The 21,440-nt window shown below is 36.8% G+C and overlaps 1 protein-coding gene across 1 annotated transcript in view; it reads right to left on the reverse strand.

The window, feature by feature from the left end:
- The window catches only part of limk1a (LIM domain kinase 1a), a 66,932-nt gene extending 46,113 nt beyond the window's left edge, over positions 1 to 20,819 (reverse strand). Inside the window, exons 1-2 of the mRNA XM_053651239.1 lie at positions 20,529 to 20,819; positions 13,445 to 13,544 (exon numbers count right to left, since the gene is read on the reverse strand). Coding sequence (XP_053507214.1) covers positions 13,445 to 13,544; positions 20,529 to 20,586 — 158 coding nt within the window. The 5' untranslated portion in view covers positions 20,587 to 20,819. The remainder of the gene's footprint in view (positions 1 to 13,444; positions 13,545 to 20,528) is intronic.
- Between the last annotated feature and the right edge of the window lie 621 nt (positions 20,820 to 21,440).

Raw genomic sequence — 21,440 nt, forward strand, 5'->3', positions numbered from 1 at the left:
CTCTCTTTAATAAAACTGTCTACTGCACTTGCATCTGTCCTATCTTCCTTACGTCTCGAGACGTGACACACTGTTTGAAGAACTCAACTTACTTCATTTGTGTGTGAAATTTGAAGTAAGCACAACTTATGTGACTCATGTTTTAATTATACAAATAGTAGTTTAAACCTAAACCAAACCTTCTCCTTTGAATTTTTTTCTAAATACATTCACATTCAAACTTCAGTTCAGTTATTTAACAAATAGTGAACAATACAGGCCAAAGGCAGGTCAAAGGTATTCTATTAAAATTTGAAAGGGTCCAGTTTCCTTCCTTAAAAAGTCCGGATAAGTGACCATCATGACTGAATAGCGAGAACAGTTACCTTTGTTTGACCATTAGTGATTAGTTCATGGTGACTAATCAAATAAAATTTAAAATATCAAACATATTTCACAGCGGTTTTATTTTGGTGGCATGGCAGCGCAGCAGGTAGTATTGCTGCCTCAAAGCACCACGATCCTAGGTTCGATCTCAGGTGACTGTCTGTGGCCCTTTTCACATTTGGTATTTACATCTGTGTCTTGTATGGCCACTTGCGTTTTGATTTCGTGGGTGTCGAGCACATTTATTACAGCAGCATCCACTGCATATGTTTTTCGGGCAGAAATGCCAGGCTGTACAGGCAGCTTTCAGGCAGAAATGTCCAGGCTGTATCAAATGCTTTGCTCCTGTGGAAGCTATGAAAAGAAGCTGCTTCTTTTGCTTCTGCTGTTTTAGCCACAAGACCCTGCAGAATGCTATAGGTGTGAACTACAAGTGCAGCAGAGAGTTATTATCAGTGGACAGTGTAGAGTTATTGTCAGTTCGGCATTGTTTCCAAACAGTCTTGCAATAATTACATAGTTTCTGGCTATTGCAATGACGCAGTCAATTAGGCGGTCTTTTGTTGCTGTCTCAAACTCCTCTGCATCTGGTTTAAGTGATAGGATCAGGTATTGCTGTCCATTTACGTTCGGACGAGTTTCCTCCCATCTCCCAAAAACATGCCAGTAGATAGAATGACTAAGATAAATTGCCCCTAGGCAGGAATGAGTTTGTGAATGTGAGTGCACATGGTGCCCTGAACTGCTCTCCCCTTCAGGGTGTATTCCTGACTCACATCCAGTGTTCCCGGGATAGATTCCACACCTACCACAAACCTGATAATGATCAAACTGTTACAGAAAAAGATTGAGTCATATTTTTTTTTTTTTAGCTTTTTAAAGAAAAGTGCATGTCAAACTTAACTTTTTTAGATTTGTGCAACAGTGTAACAATGAATAAGTAAACTCAAATGTTTATAACTTAGCTGTACTAAAAGCAATCCATTTTAAAATTTAAATGGTTTAAGGCAATCACTTACTTTAATTTATATGAGAAAACTTAACTCATCATGGTTTAGTGTGTGGGTGAGCAGTCAGAGATTAAGTTTGTCGGACAAAGAAAAATACATTCATTAATGTGAGTGCCTTCATTTCTACATCTGTTTTTCCCCCCAGTGTTCTCTAGTGTTTTCTGGAGGCATAGCATTACAGTACACATTCAAAAAAAAAATGTACATGTATTTTTTTTAAAGCCCAAATCAGGCAGATCAATACACATGAATATTTGGAGCATTAAACAGCTACAGCTAGTGGCATTGTATAACAACTGTAGTCCATATGCGCCTATCTGAAAATGAGGAACTGCAGTAGAGAGGTTGCTGTTTTTTTCTGACATTTTAACCAGAACCAGACAAAAACACAAAGAGAAAGAAAAAAAAAAAACAGGAACACTTAATTTGATAGACTGCAGGGAGAAATGGCAAAGTTTTGACATTAACTGCATGTTTTGTGTCAGTGATCCTGAAGGAATACAAAGTCAGAGTGAGCTCATATTTTTCTATGGACTCGCTCTAAGCTCTGAACAAACAGCAAAACATTACAAGATGTGAAAATGCCTCATGGCTTTGTGAAATGCTCATACAGTACGTTTCATATGTAATCAATGTAATGCTCTTTTAAAAGGTTTTAAATCTGAATAATTTTTTAAAGACATTTTAGTATTTGTGATTCTTAGAGTCAGACTGAATCAGTAGAACTGAGAAAGTATCGGTGTCAGTGGTGCAGTATAGAAGATCTAGACATTTTAGCTGAATGTGAAAGAAATAGAACGGTTTGATTGTAAAAGGTTGTAAAGAAAAAAAAAGATTAAGTACTGTAACTAAATTTTTCTATAACTAAATTTCAATACTGCTGTAAAATTAAAGGGTACAAAAATTGAGGGTCCAAGATAAAAAGAATGAACATGCATTTACATAAACTACTGAAGAACAACAAGATGACATAGCGAGAAAAGTGCAAGCCAAGCACAAACAAACATGAGCTACTGAATGTAAGTCTGAAATCACTTACTACAAGTCAACAATATAGCTGTATTATAAATTAGACATTTTTGTGTACTTTTAATGCCATTAGTGTGTCACACTGGGAAATTCAGTGCACTATTTATACCGGGATTATGTACAAAATTAAAGGTACACAATATAATGCAATGCTGGAATGCCACCCTCCCTGGTAAAAAAAAGGTATTGCAAGAAATTTGCAGAATAACAATTCATAATATAGGTTGTGCTGCAAACTTCCTCCACTGTGCGCATTAACGTCACGAATCCAAGTGCCAAATCGATTCACACTCAGAGAATTCAAAGCTCTGTCCTAAACTGCATAATGTACACTAACTCATTTTCCCACAAAGGTATTTATTCTATCTAACAGAGAGCACTGCTCCAGACATGCCCAAAATGTGTGGTTTTAAGTAATCACGTAATTACTTCCGTAAATTCTCTACGTCACAGTGTGCGCTATCAGCATAATCCAGCCCAAAGGCAACCACGAAGAAAGAAGGCGTGGCTTCAGTGAATTCAGGCGCATGTCACAGAGACGCTGTGTGTTTTTGTACGAAAGCAAATCCTCTTTGTTTAGCCTTCCGAAAATGGACGAAATCAGTGGTTACTGTTTATTTATAATGCTGTTCCTGAGCAATACAACCCGAACGTTTGCTTGTGCACAAAGCATTTTACGGCAGACAGCTTCCTGGACCTGGGAGAGTACAAGGCAGGCTACACACAAAGGCTACTCCTGAATTGTGGAGCGATTCCCACTTTGCTCGGACGATCTTGCGCTTCTGAATCAGAACCTGTAAGTGTGTTTGATTATTTTATGAAGTATCTGCAATTGACTGTCCAAATGCAGAGTTTTGTATTGTGGTTCAGTTGTAGACCTCTGATAATGTGCTAGCTAATGTTTGCTAAGTTGCCTCAGTTTTTTAAGTGTTTGTTGTATGTTGGTTGTCTGAAAGAGATGTTGATTGCAGATGCTGTTGTGATTGTATCATGAAACGGTTTATATCGATCAAATTACAAGAATCCTATCTTTCCAAAGAAACACTGCACCCATGTACATACAGTAGCGGTCTACAGCATAGTTAGCCCTGCCGGTGGGGTCAGAATTTACATCGTATCTGAAAGGTAAGAGAGTCACAAAATAAAAACTTGCCACCGTGAAACGTTCTGCTCAAGTCGTGTTTGCAAGCTTGCTTCCGCTTGATCATCAGCATTTTCTGAATCTGGCTCAAACTGATACGGTAAAACTGACAACATGCTGCTTAGGAGCTTAGAATTGCTTTGAAGGCTACAGATAAATCTAAAGCTAACACTAAAGCTAATGAAAAAGCTAAGGGGCATTAGTTTTCCGACACATGTAATGCTTTTGGCCAATCACAACGCAATGGGTCAGCTTGCCAATTGGAGCACTCTGGGCTTTTTGGAAAGAGGGTCTTTGCAGAAATTGGAGCGTTTCAGGCAGTTTGGGAATAGATGTATTTCAACAATGTACAGTATTTTACAAATAATGCATTTTTTTTTTTTTTTTTTTTACATTAAAGCATTTTAACCTATTTTATTTCACCCAATCAACAACATGGTTAGTGTTTTTAAAAACTTTGAAAAATCATGATATGACTCCTTTGCAAAAACAAAGAGAAAATTAGGGATTACTTAACTGAGCAAACCACAACACACGTGGGGATCAGTGATACCCAGGGTTTGCACCATGCAGTTACTCAAAGAAAAAGAATAAAAACCCAGACCACTCTGGTTGAGTGTTACTTTCCCATGAAGTTAAAGCCCCAGGCACATACTCCATGGGCTGCTCTGTTTTTCCACTCTAGGGACAACAATCGGCCCTACAAATAAACCAAGCTGTTTTGGGCTGCATTCATTATTTTCCCCCCATTTTTAAAGGGTCATGGTCTCTGTCTGAACAGCACCATGCAGAACATAGAGGATAAGAAGTCTAAGATATACCTCCCTTGAAATCATGCATACATACCTTTAACTTTCATATATGAACACACACAACTTGTTTTAAAAATATCTGGCTAGACCTAGCATGTTAATTCTATGGATGTCAGTCAGTCAATGCTGCATATAACTGAAAAAGCTTGTGAAGTTAAGTTATATGAGCAAGACAGGGCCAAAGAGAGAACCCTAGAGACCTCTATGACGCTTTTCATCTCTCCCCAATGCCCCCTACTAAAAGCAGCAGATGTGAGATGCCTTGCCTTCATCTGCATGCATGCTGAGGCTCCTTGTCTGTCTCCTTGTCGGTCTCAGACCCAGTAGTCCTTGCCAGAGGTCACACCCAGCAGCCCAGGCCTGGTCCTAAACTCTAGACCCTGAAGAGATCATTACATCAACAATCCAAAATCTAAAACAGCATATGACATTAACCAGAATCCTTCAAACTAATCATACTGTTCTTCCTGAAATATATTTCTTCTCTGATGAGCAAGAAGCAGGTTTGCCAAGGATGAGAGGGTGAAGCAGACAGAAGGAGCAGCAGGTAACAAACACTGTATCATCCTATTAATACTCGAACTCAAATGTGTGAAATCGTGGAAAGTCTGAGAAGCTAGACCTGTGATTTATTACTCTTCCATGAATAATGATTTCTAAACAGCATTTTCCATGGCCTGTTGTAGATATCGGGTGCATGGTGGCTTAGAGGTTAACGCTTTCGCCTCACAACGCCAGGGTTGGGGGTTCAATTCCTGCAGCTGCCCTGTGTGCGGAGTTTGAATGTTCTCCGAGTACTTCAGTTTCCTCCCTCAGTCCAAGGACATGTATGGTAGGCTGATTGGCATGTCCAAAGTGTCCACAGTGTATGAATGGGTGTGTGAATGTATATGTGATTGTGCCCTGCGATGGATTGGCACCCTGTCCAGGTTGTACCCGCCTTGTGCTCGATGCTCCCTGGGATAGGCTCCAGGTTTCACCGTAACCCTGAAGGCTAAGAGGTATAGAAGATGGATGGATGGATGGTGGAGATATCTGTGGCCTTCTGTAGAGAACAGATCAGATCAAAAACGATCAAGGGACAAAGAGAGAAAACTACTTAAAATCATCGATATTTCCACAATGTTAATATTTTATTCTCTTTCTCATGCTCGTTGGCTCAGAATGCTCAGATTTAATCCAAATCCCATGCACTCCAATCCTGTCCACTCCCAGAGGGTATGTTTCACAAAATCCTTCCAGTGCACTGGAACATTTGCTCCCTAAAAAAATCCCACAATGCACCGCAAAAACAAGGGAGCATGGATGCTAACTATATTCCCTTATTGGAAATGATGTCATATTTTCTGAAGTCTCTTAGGTCGAATAAAAAATGGTTTCAGCTACAAATGTAATTAGCTTGTTATTGTTGTAGCTCTCAAATGATTTTTTTGCCTTGATCCTGCTTGACATATTATGATAAAAATGCATGTGAGTAAGCTAACAAATTTATAAGAAGTATAAAAATTTTATATTTTTCAATTCAATTTTTGGTGACGTTTTACAACACGAGTACGTAATCATGCCACCAGAAATTCAGTTATCAGTTTCCCAGTGTGTAGTGAGCCAGGGTCCTTACCAGTACTTGAACTTGTAAGAATGTGTGACAAGCCTGCTCACTCCCAGAGAAGGTTTGACCAATCCCGCTTGCTCCCACAGAATGTGTCCAATCCTGCCAACTCCCAGAGAAAGTTTAACCAATCCTGGTCACTTCCACAGATGTTTAAAAAAAATAATTTTTCTAATTAAAAGTGTTCCTCGAGCATTCTTTGTAAGGGTAATGGAAAACCATTCAATGGTTTTGATGGTTCTTTATTCTTAAATGGGTTTAACTAGGTACATTTTCTGAAAGGAGAAGCCCTGCGTTCACAAGACCAGCAATTTTTTTGTTCGTGGGCATTTTTATCTTATTGGCCAAAACCACTTGACCACAATTCAGACGTTTTCTCGCTTAAAATGAGTGTAAGTGACCATAAATCAAATGTACTACCACTAAAAATAAATGTGGAGTGAAAAACGTAAAATGCATCATCATCTACTAGTGTCAGAATGTGTGCTGATGCTGTTCTCACTGACTAGTTCAGGAGCAGTCAGAAAGAACAAATATATGGAACCAAAAACATGGATAATGTTTCACAATGGATGAATAAAGAAAATATGCCACCACCACTCTCTTCCATTGTTATTTTTATTACATTGCTTTTCTTCTTTCATACACTTTTTTTTTTTTAATGTTGCTTACTCTGCCCTGTTTAGGTGACCAATGGTCACACCACCCACTGCAGATCCCCAGCTCTCTTTGAAAACAAAAGACTTCTGGACACTTTGTTGCATCTCAACTCCAGCAGCATCAGGACAAACCAAAGAACCATTTAGGGTGATAAATTTAGCCTTCTTTTGGTAGATTGGTAGAAGCTGAAACAACTGTGGGAGTGAGTGGGCAGGAACGGGGGAAAAAATCCCAAGCAAAGCACTCAAATGATGCATCAAATATCTGATCAGTAACTTCCATTCCTCCTGACCTCTGCAGATGCTAAAATACAATACATTCAAAAGATGGCAAGTTCTTTTAAACTCCTTGGACAAAGACTGTTTCTCCATATTATAACTTATTTATTTATTTATTTAAAAAGGGATCAGTGAAATTTCACAAAATATGAACTGAATGTAGTGGGTACTTTACAGGTTGGAAACGAGGAACAAAGAAACACTGGAGCTAATGAAAGAGTATCTGATCTCAATAGCACATGTCTCATTAACACCATCAATAGGGAAGATGGACCAGCCCACAAAGCTCAGTAGCATGCAGCAGGGGAAGCTGAGTTTCCTCATTTGGTTAGGTGTTTGTAACGGTGTGTGTACATGCATGCGAACATTGATGCTACGCTATGACCCTCTTCCTTCTTGTGAAAGTGACAAAAGGGATGTCAGTAGCGAGCTAGCCGAAAACCTAAAATGTTGAAATTGATGTAACATGCTGATCTACAACCAGTTCTCGTCTGCTTTGTTGGTTGGATATGAGAAGAGGAAGAGGATGTTGCGCAGATAACCCTACAGCGGTCTGAGTATTATCAGTGGTTACATTCCTTTTCTGATAAAAGATCGTGTTCTTTCTGCTGGACATTCCTCCTGCTCCACTTCCCACTGCCAGACTGACGGCTGAGCTCCACAAACATGCCAAGATCCTCCAGACTCTAACTAATAAGACCGTGACAAAGCTCCCTAAAGGTCCCCTGAGGACTAAGGGTTAACACATGCACCTAATAAATGCTCCGCTTTCAATGTTCCATGTGTGTGAAATGTGTGTGGACCGATTTTCAGTACATCACATAACTTTTTTGCTTATAACAGAATGACATTAAATGGCAATAATGTAACCGTGTAAGTATTCAATTATGTGGCACCAAAAAGGTTAAATACTTCGGTTTCCTCCCCCAGTCCAAAGACATGCATGGTAGGCTGATTGGTGTGTCTAAAGTGTCCGTAGTGTATGAATGGGTGGGTGAGTGTGTATGTGATTGTGCCCTGCGATGGACTGGCACCCTGTCCAGGGTGTACACTGCCTTGTGCCCGATGCTCCCTGGGATAGGCTCCAGGTTTCCCCGTGACCCTGAGAAGGAGTAAGCGGTAGAAGATGGATGGATGGATGGAAAAAGGTTTAAAAAATTTTTTAATGTTTTTATAACTTGTTCAGATGCAGTAGGCTACTCTTAGCATTCATAATATTATTAAACAGTTTTATTATTAATTTATTTTATTTACAATTTTATTGATTTTTGTTTGTTTGTTTTTGAAACAACAACAACAAAAAAATGGCACCCCTGCTCATTCTGGTGTCATTTCCTGTTGTGGCACATCCCCTAAATTTTTTTCAATGTAGCATAATTAGGCACCATTTCCATACCACACCAGAACACCCTCATACTACTAAAATGAGGAGTAAAGTGAATATTGTGATCAATAGAATATTTTTTTTTTATTTCATTCCCGAAGTGTCATCCAACAAGTTAATACCTTAACAGAAGGGCAAAGCACTACAGCTTATAGATCATTGACATCAAACTTGATTTGGACAAAAAGTTGATAAAGATTTTTCATCAACAAATTTAATACTGACTACGTTTACATGGACAGCAGTAATCTAATTATTGACCTTATTCTGATTAAGACAATTTTGTGATAAAGATGTTTACATGAGTCACTTTTACAATACTCCTCTCATGTTCCCGTTTTACATGTTATAGAACATAGATTGATTAATGGCACACGTCATTACATCCCCACGCCACGCCGTCCGACGTTCCCTCCAGAATATCACATATCAGCATACAGTTTGTCTTAGTTATGGTACCGTTTACAGTTTTGGGTGTTTTTATTTTTAATTTTTATGAACGCTTCAAGTGCAGTTAATTATTAGTCATACTGTACGTGCAAATAGACGACTGATTGACGCCATCGGCTGCATCCCAAACCGTAGTACTTACCTACTATATAGTAGCTGAAATACATGTATTTCTCCTACTACATAGTAGGTAAGTAAGCGGTTTCGGACGCAGCCGTGCTCTCGTTTGCCGTAAAACGTTTGAGCACTGCCGCGTGTGTACGTGTCCTGTCGCACAATGCGGTGAAAATTTGAACGACATCAATTGAACGACATTAATAGTGTGATTAAGGTGTTTACATGTCTGTAATACACGTCGATAATGCAACTAAAACAGGAATACGCCACATGTCTTAATTCGATTTGTGTTTACTTCAAGTATAACTTTAGTCGGATTAAGGTAATTAAAAATTGCTGTTTACATGGTAGTTTCTTAATCAGAGTATTATCTTAATCAGGATAATATTGGATTATTGTTGTCCATGTAAACGTACTGACTGACTGGCCGGCAAATTTTGCATAATGCAATAATTCACCAGACTAGCATTTAAGGAGTTTAACAGATTTTATAGCGAGCATGAGACCCATAAGAGACTCATATGCAGTACCCATAAGTATGATATATCGGCTGCTATATACCCTTTGTACTGTATTTATCAAGGCAGTTTGTACTGTGACAGCTAGCTATTAGCATTCTGCTACATTTGTCGCAGAGTTATTATCATGCTAGCTAACATTTGAGAGATGAGGAATAAAACTGTTGTTTTTTTTAGCCCCAGGTAGGTCCTAATCTCTCAAATGTTACTCAGCTATTACTTTGTATCTTCAGAGTTACTGTCATCCTAGCTAACATTTGAGAGATGAGAAATAAAGCTGTTGGTTTTTTAGCCTCAGCTTATTCCTAATCTCTCAAATATTGGCTAACTAGATTCACCCACAGAGTAAACCCGTTTTACGGAAAAATGTTTTTAAATCAAGTTTGGAGAAGTTGTCGGAAGCTTGGTGATGGTGACGTTGAAGTCGAGCGACTGTGGTGTAGTTCGTTTATAGCATACGGTTAGCTTTTTATTTCTGGTGACTGTATTTAGGCTTCAAACTTCATAAAAGTTGTGTTTATTTGTGAAAATTTCTTGATGGACAAAACGTGTTAGTATTGTAAACTTTTGTTGATCACAGAGCTTATTTTTTGAGATAATCTAAAAGCCTATGTGAAAATCCTATTGGGTTTATGTTGAGGGAACCAGTGTGATGCTAACTTCCGGGTTCCAGGACAAAATATCGTCATCCCTGTGCCACTCTATTAGTATCCAGCTAATTTGTTTCGTCAAAGTTATTATCATGCTAGCTAACATTTGAGAGATGCGGAATAAAGCTGTTTTTTCAGCCTCAACTAATTCCTAATCTCTCAAACGTTGGCTAGCTATTAGTATCCAGCTAATTTGTATAGTCAGACTTAATATCATGCTAGCTAACATCTGAGAATTAAGAAATAAATCTGTTGTGGAAAAGAGGCACTAATTTACATCAGTAACTAAAACCAGTGTGTGATTTGAGGTAGACGTTTTATTCTTTTGTGAATTTTGCTTGTAATTTTAACTTCATATTTTAAGCACTTTTTTTTTGAGTTTCGAAATGTTTAAAAGTCTATAAGAAGTGACATGAGAAATTTATTCTCATTATTCTTATTATTTAAGAATAGTACATACTTAAATATTTATTTAGTACATTTAGTACATATTTAAATATTTATTTAAAACTTTTATTTTTTGCATCCTTTTTTAAAGTCAAAAATAATAATATCATACGCTAATTGTTTCAGTTCTTAAAACTGAACTATGGCAACAGGTTTTTCATCTAACTGATAAAAAATATAGTTATGGTAATAAGCTTGTGTACATGTTATGCTTTATTTAAAAGCCATAGCAACATAATTGCCATTTATTTGTGATGAATGATGCCATAAGTAATAAAATTAGTTCTTGTTTGTGTAGTGCTACAAAAGCAGGCATTATGCAGTCATCAAAACAAAACCAGCTGACCAAACATGCTCTTAATGAGTTGCTGGCAAAAAAGCCAGGAAAGCAATGATAAGACAAGCAAGTCAACACAAGCGCCAGATTGTTACAGAACAAACGCTGATAGATGCCATTCTGTGGATATTTAACATGTTATTAGGGCTGCACAATTAATCGAATATGGATCTCGATTACGATTTTGACTGCCCATGATTACATGAATATGATCGACTGCGATATTGACCTTTAAAGTTTGTCCTCTGCACATAGAAAACTCTGCTGCATATCAAATCAAGCGCTTCCTAAACTTACAGCCAGTCACCATAGAGTGGCGCAGGGACGATGTCATTTTATAATGCCAAAACCTGGAAATGAGTTATCATTTTAGCACCCGCGCTGCGAGCTCCAGTGCTTGCACGAGGGGAAATCACGACACAAACAAGTTGCTAAATAGGACTACAGACGTTATCAGGGACATTAAACGTCATCACACCGAACAGATAAAGTCTTTGCAGATAAACTGGTTCAGGTATGCTGTGCACAATTCCCCAAAAAAACGTTGATGAAGATTCATCCACAGAGTAAGTCCGTATTATGGAAAATGTCATCCCTGCACCACTCTATTGGGTGATTTGGCTGCATCTCTCCTCCTGTAAACACCGTTATTGCCTTTTCTACATAGGCCTGAATTGTTTTCATTTGGTTGCATATTGTTATATTTGATTGCATATTTTCATTTGGTCGATGGCATTTTTATTTTTACTTATCGTATATTTTGTGTACAATTTTATTTATATTTTGTTTCTACGAGATGATGCACTTTAAGGATCAGTCTAATTTGATGCAAAGATTTGTACATTAGCAGGAGCTAACATGGAGGTGAAAGCAGTGGTCTGTTTATTTAAATGTGAAAGTGCAATAAAAATATATGTTGTCCCGAAAATAAATGAATAATCGTGATAAGTAATCATGATCTCAAGATTGATCAAAATAATAGTGATTATCATTTTGACCATAATCGTGCAGCCCTACATGTTATCACAAAATTTCTGCTAAACAGAATTCAGCATAAGATTATTCTGCCAAACCCTTTAAAAAGGATAACAGCAATACCTTTAGTGTAAGCAGTCTCCCAGTCTTCTAGCTAAGAATGGACTATCGATCTTAAATCCAATCTGATGCTGATTCACTATTCCAGGTCTGAATCAGCCCCAATACCTTTAATCAGTGTTGGATCAGTGACTGATGTAAAATATGCATTTATAATAAAATCTTCACAAAATGGGAAGTGGCTATAAGAATATAGCAAAAGCATTGAAAATGCCAATTTCCACCATCAGGGCAATAATTAAGAAGTTCCAGTCAACTGGAAATGTTATGAATCAACCTGGAAGAGGATGTGTGTGTATATTGTTTCAACGCACTGTGAAGAGGAAAGTTCAAGTGGGCAAAAAATCTCCAAGGATCACAGTTGGAGAATTGCAGAAGTTAGTTGCATCAGAAGTCTCTAAAACTACAATCTGAAGTCACCTACATCACCACAAGTTGTTTGGAAGGGTTTCAAGAAAAAGCCTCGACTTTCATCCAAAAACAAACTCAAGCATCTTCAGTTTTCCAGACACTACTGGAACTTCAAATGGGATCGGGTTCTATGGTCAGATGAAAGCAAAATAGAGCCTTTTGGCAATAAACACCAGAGGTTGTTTTGGCACACACAGAGAGGTAGGCATATGGAAAAGTACCTCATGCCCACGGTTAAATATGGTGGTGACTCTTTACTGTTTTGGGGGGTATTTTTCTGCCAGAGGACCTGGATATTTTGTTAGGATACATGGCACCATGGACTATCAAATATCAACAGATATTAAATGAAAACCTGACTTCCTCTGCCAGAACGCTTAAAATGGACCGTGGTTGGATCTTCCAGCAGGACAATGATCCAAAACATACATCAAAATCAACACAAAAATGGTATAGTGACCACAATATCAAGGTCCTACCATGACCTGTGAGGTGAACTGAAGAGATGAGTCCACCAGCCAGGACTTTGAAATTCAAAGGCTCTGGAGATATTCTGTATGGAGAAATGGTCTCAGGTCCCTTGCCCCTTCTACAACCTCATCAGGCATTATAGGAAAAGACTCAGAGCTGTTATCTTGGCAAAGGGAGGTAGCACAACGTACTGACTAAGAGGGTGGCAATAACTGTTGCACACCTATATTTAACAATTTTTTTTTGATAATCCTGTGTTTTGTTTGCAATTGTTTGATATCCATGAGAACAGAGTATTTTTGTGATTTTTTTTTAACAGAAGATCAAAAGGTTAAACAATAAAGACAATTTTCACAGCTTTACCAAGGATGCCAATATTAGTAGAGGGCACCATATATTTTTTATTATTATATAATATTTTATAATGTTTTGCTCAAGTCAATAAAAAGGTTTTTTCTCCCTTTCCCACTGGGCACAAATTAAAATACTAATAGCCCAGACACAAAATGTGCTTGTCCCAAGATAGTTGTTTGTTCACCCTTGGCCCTAATAAAGAAACTGTGCAATTAAATCCACATGCATTTAGCTCTATTGAGCTACATTTTCTCTCTAGAATTTCCATTTTCATACAGTGATGAAGACAAAATATCATGACCAACCTGAAACAAACGGTGTGCCAGTCAGTACTGAGGGCCTGCAGGTATTGTTCATCATAAATGTGCTGTCTGCACCCCGCACACAACGGCAATCTTCCACCAGCTGTCAAACACAAACCAAATGAAAGTTACCTTTAAAAGATACCAAATACTTATCATCCAGTACTTATCATTATAACAGAAATAAAAGACTGTGACCAACATTAAGATTAAACAGACTCCTCAATAAAATGCTTTACAAAAATTAAAATACTCATTAATACTAGCCTACTACTATATTAATATCTAAAAATATGCAATAAATACACTATAAAATTAAGCCTATACTATAAATAAAAGCTGGCAATAATCAATATTTGATGCAACTTCATTAATTTCGCTTTAGGTGAACAGCAAAGAAAATAAGGAATGTCATTTTGTCAAATCTGACCACTCACAAGTGTTCTGAAAGATGAAATCCTATTCCAAACCTATATCCTGTTGTATAAGTATGTATGTCTTCGACGGCTGTGATTTCGGGGAGAAACTAGGGTTAACATTAGCTAGCTACTTTTCCCCAAATCTGCACCAAACAACAGTAAGAAAATAGCATGGCAATTGTCTGGTGTGACTGCTACATAATAATTAGCGTAGTAATTTTCTTTTCACTCATAAAACCAAGGTTCAAGTTCACAGGTCAAAGTTCACTAGAGGGTGTCCCAAAAGTCTCCATACATAGGGGACTATGTTTGCCAACACCACGTCAGTTGTGCCTTTGTCACTGGATGTTCATTAATGTCTATTTCTTGGTTGGTCTGCAACACTTCCAGTCTTTTTTAATTTGTTAATAAGTTTGATAACATGCAAGTCATGTTTTACATATCAATTGAAATGTTTCCTGTTAACGGCCATGAAAATGATTTCAATATGTTCTTTTATATATTTATATAATACAAATGTAGAAGTATGAAAAAAAAACACTAAAAAGTGTTAATTTCAAGCTGTCATGAAATGAAAATAACCAATACCAGAAACAAAGGCATCTTCCACAACCCACATCATTTTCCATTCACTAATTCAGCTTTTTTGTCTGATCACTCCTTTATATATATAAAAAAAGTAAAGCATAGTTTTCAGGTGTCTCCTGTGAAAAACTGTAAATGCTTCGGGTAAACTGTAGCTTTTGACAACACTGCATGCCCACCGTTAAATATGGTGAATCACGGATGCTTTTGAAGTTTCAAACCTCATTTCCTCTGCCAGGCTCAAAAACACACTCTGTTAGACATTACAGATAGCAGAAATATTAATTATGGGGGTATAGATCATTCAAAAAAAAGGACTACTTCTGAAAACTCTGTTATGTTAAAATAAAACCAAATCCCCACATGTTTAAGCTGAAAATATCTCTGATTTCATGTTTTAATTATTATTTCTCATTGTAACCAGCAACTTATTTTCTCTTTTAAAGAAATGCAGATTGTTGTATAGTTACACATGAAAGAACACAACTGTTCTTGTATGAGCTTTGTAGACACACAAGAAAGTTACTTCACTTCCTGGCATGTTATAAAGCCAAATTTATGTAACTACCTCATGGACGCATGAGTCAATTTCTCCAAATCAAAAGGAGGCAATACTCCAGTAGGCAAATATCTTGTAGTTTATTTTTTATTAAATGCATTTGCTTATTTTAAAAATCAAGATTGTTGGAAAATGTTCAAATTCATCATTGAATTCAACAAAGTATCATTGTAATCTTGTAATTTTTTTCAGATACACTTTGGAAGGTTTTGCATGCTATTCTCAGCCATCAAAAGCAATTAATTTAACCTTTTGGTATTTTGCACTTTCATACTTTTCCATCTGTAAGTTTTGAAACTTTAATAAATACATTTATTATATCCTGCCAATACTTTTCTTCCAAATCATTTAGTTCATTGTTACTTTACATGTTTATAATTAAGCAGTTAATTAATTTTCAATTTTCCAAGTCTGTGAGTATCTTTGCTGCTCAATGCATTCAAAACATATGTGTTGCAAAACGTAATGCATTTTACACTGAGGTATTTAACCCTAGTGCACAGGTCCATAGAGGACAAAAATATCCATGTCCAAAAACTGTCATAAAAATATTATATATAATTTTTTTTCCACTTTCACTAACGTTGATTTATTTTTACCAGCATCAGTTCTAATCATAATTACCAAACATTCATTAATTTTCAGAATTGTAACCCTTTAAATTCTAGTTTGTTTACATAATTCCACAGATGTTTTTTTTTTATGAAAAAAAGAAAAATAGAAATTATTTTCCATACACTAAATGCTAAGCAGAATTTTCTTTGATTATTACAGTCTTTGATATGTCAGTGATTAACAACAACATTAATTTTGATGCATTCATTTTTTTATGCAGTGTCAGATTTAAAAAACAAACAAACAAACAAACATACCACTCAGGTCCATAAAGGACAAAAATGCCCATGTCCAAAAACTGTCATAGAAATATTATACATTAATAATTTTTTCCACCCTCACAGACTTTGATTTTTTACCATAACTAACAAACATTCATTCATTTTCAGAATTGTAGCCCTTTAAATGCCAGTTTTGTTACATAATGCAAAAATCTCAGTAACCTTCTTTGACTCGTATACATGGTATGGGATTTGTGATTTCCAGCACAATATAATTTCCTTCTTTCAAACTGTTCACACACACAAAATTTTCAGTATACACATACAAATCACAACTCTAATATCCAAACAAACACACCCACACAATTATAGCTACATCATTTATTCAGTTGGTCTGCAGTGTTCTATAATACAACAGAATCAGAAAAAAGGAAAAGCATGTACAGGTGCATCTCAAAAAAATTTAATATTATGGAAAAGTTCTTTTTTCCCGTAATTTAGTTCAAAAAGTGGAACTTTCATATATTCTAGATTCATTACACAAAGTGAAATACTTCAAGCCTTTTTTGTTGTTTTAATCTTGGTGATTACGGCTTACAGCTCATAGAAATCAAAAATCCAGTATCTCAAAATATTAGAATAAAGAATTTATAATACAGAAATGTTGACCTTCTGAAAAGTAATTTATGTACTCGATACTTGGTCGGGGCTCCTTTTGCACAATGCGGCGTGGCATGGAGGCAATCCGCCTGTGGCACTGCTGAGGTGTTATGGAAGACCAGGTTGCTTTGATAGCGGCCTTCAGCTCATCTGTATTGTTGGGTCTGGCGTGTCTCATAGATTCTCTCAGGAGAGTCAGGAGAGTTGGCTGGCCAATCAAGCACAGTAATACCATGCTCAGAAACCAGTTACTAGTAGTTTTGGCACTGTGGGCAGGTGCCAAGTCCTCCTGGAAAACAAAATCAGTATCTCCATAAAGCTTGCCAGCAGATGGAAGCATGAAGTGCTCTAAAATCTCCTGGTAGATGCTGCATTGACTCTTGACTTGAGAAAATACAGTGGACCAACACCAGCAGATGACATGGCACCTCAAATAATCACTGACTGTGGAAACTAGACAACTTGGATTCTGTTTCTCTCCACTCTTCCTCCAGACTCTGGGACCTTGATTTCCAAATGAAATGCAAAATTTACTTTCATCTGAAAAGAGGACTTTGGACCACTGAGTAATGGTCCAGTTCTTTTTAGCCCAGGTAAGACGCTTCTGGTGTTGTCTCTGGTTCCTAGCTTGACACTAGGAATGCAACACTGCAACATTTCTTCATTTATAAATTCTTTATTCTAATATTTTGAGATACCTGATTTTTTATTTCCATGAGCTGTAAGCCGTAGTCATCAAGATTAAAGCAAAAAAAAAAGGCTTGAAATATTTCACTTTATGTGCAATAAATCTAGAATATATGAAAATTCCACTTTTTTAATTAAATTATCGAAAAAAATGAACTTTTCCACAATATTAAATTTTTTTGAGATGCACCTGTATTTCCCCATAGGCTAAACCTGATAAAATAATACACATTTCAGAATTTCTTTAAAAAAAAAAATCAACGTTTTGAAATCATGTCAACAAAATAAAAGCCTATAAACACACAATGCATGATTTTATACTTAAACATCAAGGGGATTAAATATTGCAGTTTGAATGGGTTTCAGTGGAGACATTTTTGTCTTCAAGGTCCTGAGTGTAACTATTTTGTGTACCTAGTTAAAGATAGATTTATGAAAGCAAATATTAAAATTCCAATAAAAATACACACCTTTTGCAAAATTTATGCTGTTTTCATTAACACAGACAAAAATGAAAAAGACAAAAATGTCCATAAGGATGCCCAAGGTTTACATATAGAACTTTAAGACATTTTACATATGACCGTTTAGATACATTTTAAGATATAGATTTATAGATAGTGTATTTAATAAGCTATTTACTCACTGGTACCTTAAGTTGCCACATATTCAAATGGGGTTTTCTTTAAATACACACAAACATTTAGAAAAAATTTATTATGAAACTCTTTAAATGAGTCACTGGAAGTACCTTCAGATACATAAAAGCATAATGGGAAATTTTGACACAAATGTGTTAATGACTAGTGCCAAAGATGAACTATAATTATATATGGCCTCTTTCAAGACTTTTTTTTATGTTTTCTTTCTTTTTTGAAAACTACGTTTTCTGTAGTTTTCTAGCACACTTTACACAAATAACTAAACAAACTATTAATCACTAAAGATATTAATACAGATTTTGCAACTTAAATTAAACTTCCACTACTGCCTGCACACAAATCTCACACTTTTTTGAGTTTTTTTCTTACAGTTGTCATGTTTGTAATTGTCGCTTTCTTCTTTTGTAGATTTTTGACATTGTTATTTATTGTTATTTACTACTTTGACATTGTCATTATTGCTACTACTTGTTTTTAATGTATGGCGACCTTGAGTGATTTGAAAGGCGCCATAAATAAATAAAATGCATTATTAAACTTCTATTCTAACAAAGTCATGGACCCTCATACTTTTTAATGACTGTTAACTAAACAAACAATGTTAACTGAGGTATTGTTCCTTGTTGCAGAGAACCAGACTGCATGACTATCTGAGCAGAGAGCTCAGACCAGGAAAAACTGCTCCTGTTGAAGGGAGTCCATTTCATCATGGAGGAAAAGTAGCTTCATGACATTGTAGCAGTGAACCTCACTACTGTACAGAATGAAGAAACTATTCATCTGATTTAATCAGAATGTATACAGCACTAATACAAAAATAGATAATTGTGTACTTTTAAATGCATAATTTTCTATTTTAGTATCATGTCAGATCATTTTATTGAAATGATCGTTTTCCAAAAATGAAATTTGTCCAGCTGGAAACATGATAAACGGCATCCATTTATCGCCCGAGTCCGGTTTGCTCTCTGCTCTCTTAAACTGAATTTGCCTGGCAGTCAATCGATTGGACAGCTCTACTCACCTTTCTGTCAAATGATGTCACAAGCCACAAACACACACACACACACACACACACACACAAACTGGAGGTGGGAGGAAACCGGAAAACCCAGGCAGAGACAGTAACCCGAGCTCAGGATCAAACCAGAAGATGGCAACGCTACCCACTGTGCCACTGTGCTGCCTATATTAAAAGCTAATAAATAAAAACGAAGGCAGGAATATGAATATTCCCTTAAGATTTAATTTTTTAAATGAACGCTGCTCTTTGCTTATACAATAAATCAACACTACACCCTGATAGCTCACATGAGAGCCACGAGAAAGAGAGATAAAAACATGCCATGAGTCACTTGAGCTTCATGGTGTAGACAGGAGACTGACTATATTTACTCTAAGAAATGTGTTCAGATAAGAAAGAAAGAAAGAAAAGAAAGAAAGAAAGAAAGAAAAAGATAAACCAAAAGATAGACAGAAAGAAAGATATGGTCTGCACTTAAATGGAGCTTTTTTTTTGTTTAACCTTAGAGGTTCTACAAAGTGCTTTACACTGGTTCTCATTCACACACTCAGACACCAATGGTAGCTGAGCTGCCAAGCAAGGCACTAGCCTGCCATCAGGAGTAACTTGGGGTTCAGTGTCCTGCCCAAGGACACTTTGGCATGTGGAGTCACGTGGGCCGGGAATCGGACTGCCAACCCTACAGTGGACAACGCGCTCTACCACCTGAGCCACAGCCGCCCCAGACAAACAAAGATAGAAATATAGACAAAAAGAAAGAAAGAAAGAAAGAAAGAAAGAAAGAGGTAGACAGACAGAAAGAAAAAAAGAGACAAAAAGATAGACAGAAAAACGAAAGAAAGAAAGAAATAGACAGACGGACAGAATTATAGACAAAAGATAGACCAAAAAAAGAAAGAAAGAAAGACAGATAGATAAAAAGATAGACAGAAAAAGAAAGAAAAAAGATAGTCAGAGAGACAGAAAGAAAGATAGACAAAAAGATAGACAGAAAAATGAAAGAAAGAAAGAAAGAAAGAAAGATAGACAGAAAAAAGAAAAAGACAGACAGAAAAAAGAAAGACAGACAAAGAAAGAAAGAGAGACAGAAAGAAAGATGGCAGACAGAAAGAAAGAAAAAAGACTTGCACTTATCTATATTTATGATCTTACTGCAAAGGATACATATCATTTATATGATAAATATGAAAAACAATCAAATAAAAGGTGTGGTGTGATCTAATAAGTTCTGGAAAGATATTTGGAAAGTGTAATGGAATGTGTTTAACTGTAGTTCATGAATTCTTAAATAAACTCTATTGAGAGCAACCACCGAGAAGAAATATCAAAAAGCAAACAACAACAACAAAAATGAAATAATTTCTCCACAGAACCGCACAGCAGTGTATCTGATATTTCCTCACAGTGGCGTGTATAATGTTACAGAAGAAACCAAAACCGTCTCACGCGCTCAAAGCCTAAATCCAAACCAAATAATAATCACATTTTCAAGCGAGATTTGTTTGTGTTAACTTTAAGTTGAAGACACAGGAAAGCTTTTTGGTAAGCGACTTGCACTGAGCATCCCACACGACCTTCAAGCTTTAATCTATAGTACACTCCTATCTCTGCCTCTCGCACGCGCTCATCAATCCCAGGCGCACATAAACACAAACCTTCGTCCTCCCCCATGCGTTCGTCCGTCCAGGTACAGCAGAGCAGCATCAACCTCATTCACCCTGCGGCCGCGAGCTCCGCCAAAGAGCCTAGCGCAGGAATGTCTGATCTCTTCCGCCCCAAAACTCCGACCTCCTCAGGACAGCGGGCAGCAAATCTATTCTCTTTCCAGATGGGAACGAGGCCAATTCGCCAATGGAGCGATGGGCAGGGCAGCGGGAGGCAGAGCGAGGGGGCGGGACAAAGCTAAAGTTGACCAATCATACGCTTCGAGTAGGCCAACCAAACGCAATTCCCGGGAAAACTGACCGGAAGCGCGGTGTAAGCATGCAAACCCGTAGTTAGGGAGTATGTGTAGGGAGGATGGAGTCATTTGTGCGCAGTAGTTTAAACAGCTAGTGCTGTTCTATTTAAGTGTAGACTCAATAACTATAATTATTCATTTCCAAAATTTAATCCAGGGTTTTCAAGTCTTTTGTTTACCAAAAATGATTACTAATGTTCAGGATTGGGGAGTAACGGAGTACATGTAACGGCGTTACGTAAACAGGATACAAAAAAACTGGTAACTGTAATCAGTTACGTCAAAAAACAAAGTAATCAGATTACAGGTCCAGTCTGGTTCTCTCTTGTCAGTCGTGGCTCACATGAGCAGCCAAAGAGCATGCGCAAACTAATTAGAAATGAACACAAATTATTCTCTGAAATGCTTTTGTGATGCAATGTTACAGGGACAGTAATCATTTATTTATTTATTAATTTATTAAAACAAATCCAAACACTGAACATGTTTTCAATCTCTAAATAAAAGTATTTTGGATCATATTGCTTTTCTCTTGACATTATGTGACATACTTTATTTACATAAGTAATGCAAAACATAATCAGGTTACATTATTTTCCTATTGTGA

This window comes from Ictalurus furcatus, chromosome 20 (genome assembly GCF_023375685.1).
Source record: "Ictalurus furcatus strain D&B chromosome 20, Billie_1.0, whole genome shotgun sequence".
Taxonomy (NCBI): Eukaryota; Metazoa; Chordata; class Actinopteri; order Siluriformes; family Ictaluridae; genus Ictalurus; species Ictalurus furcatus.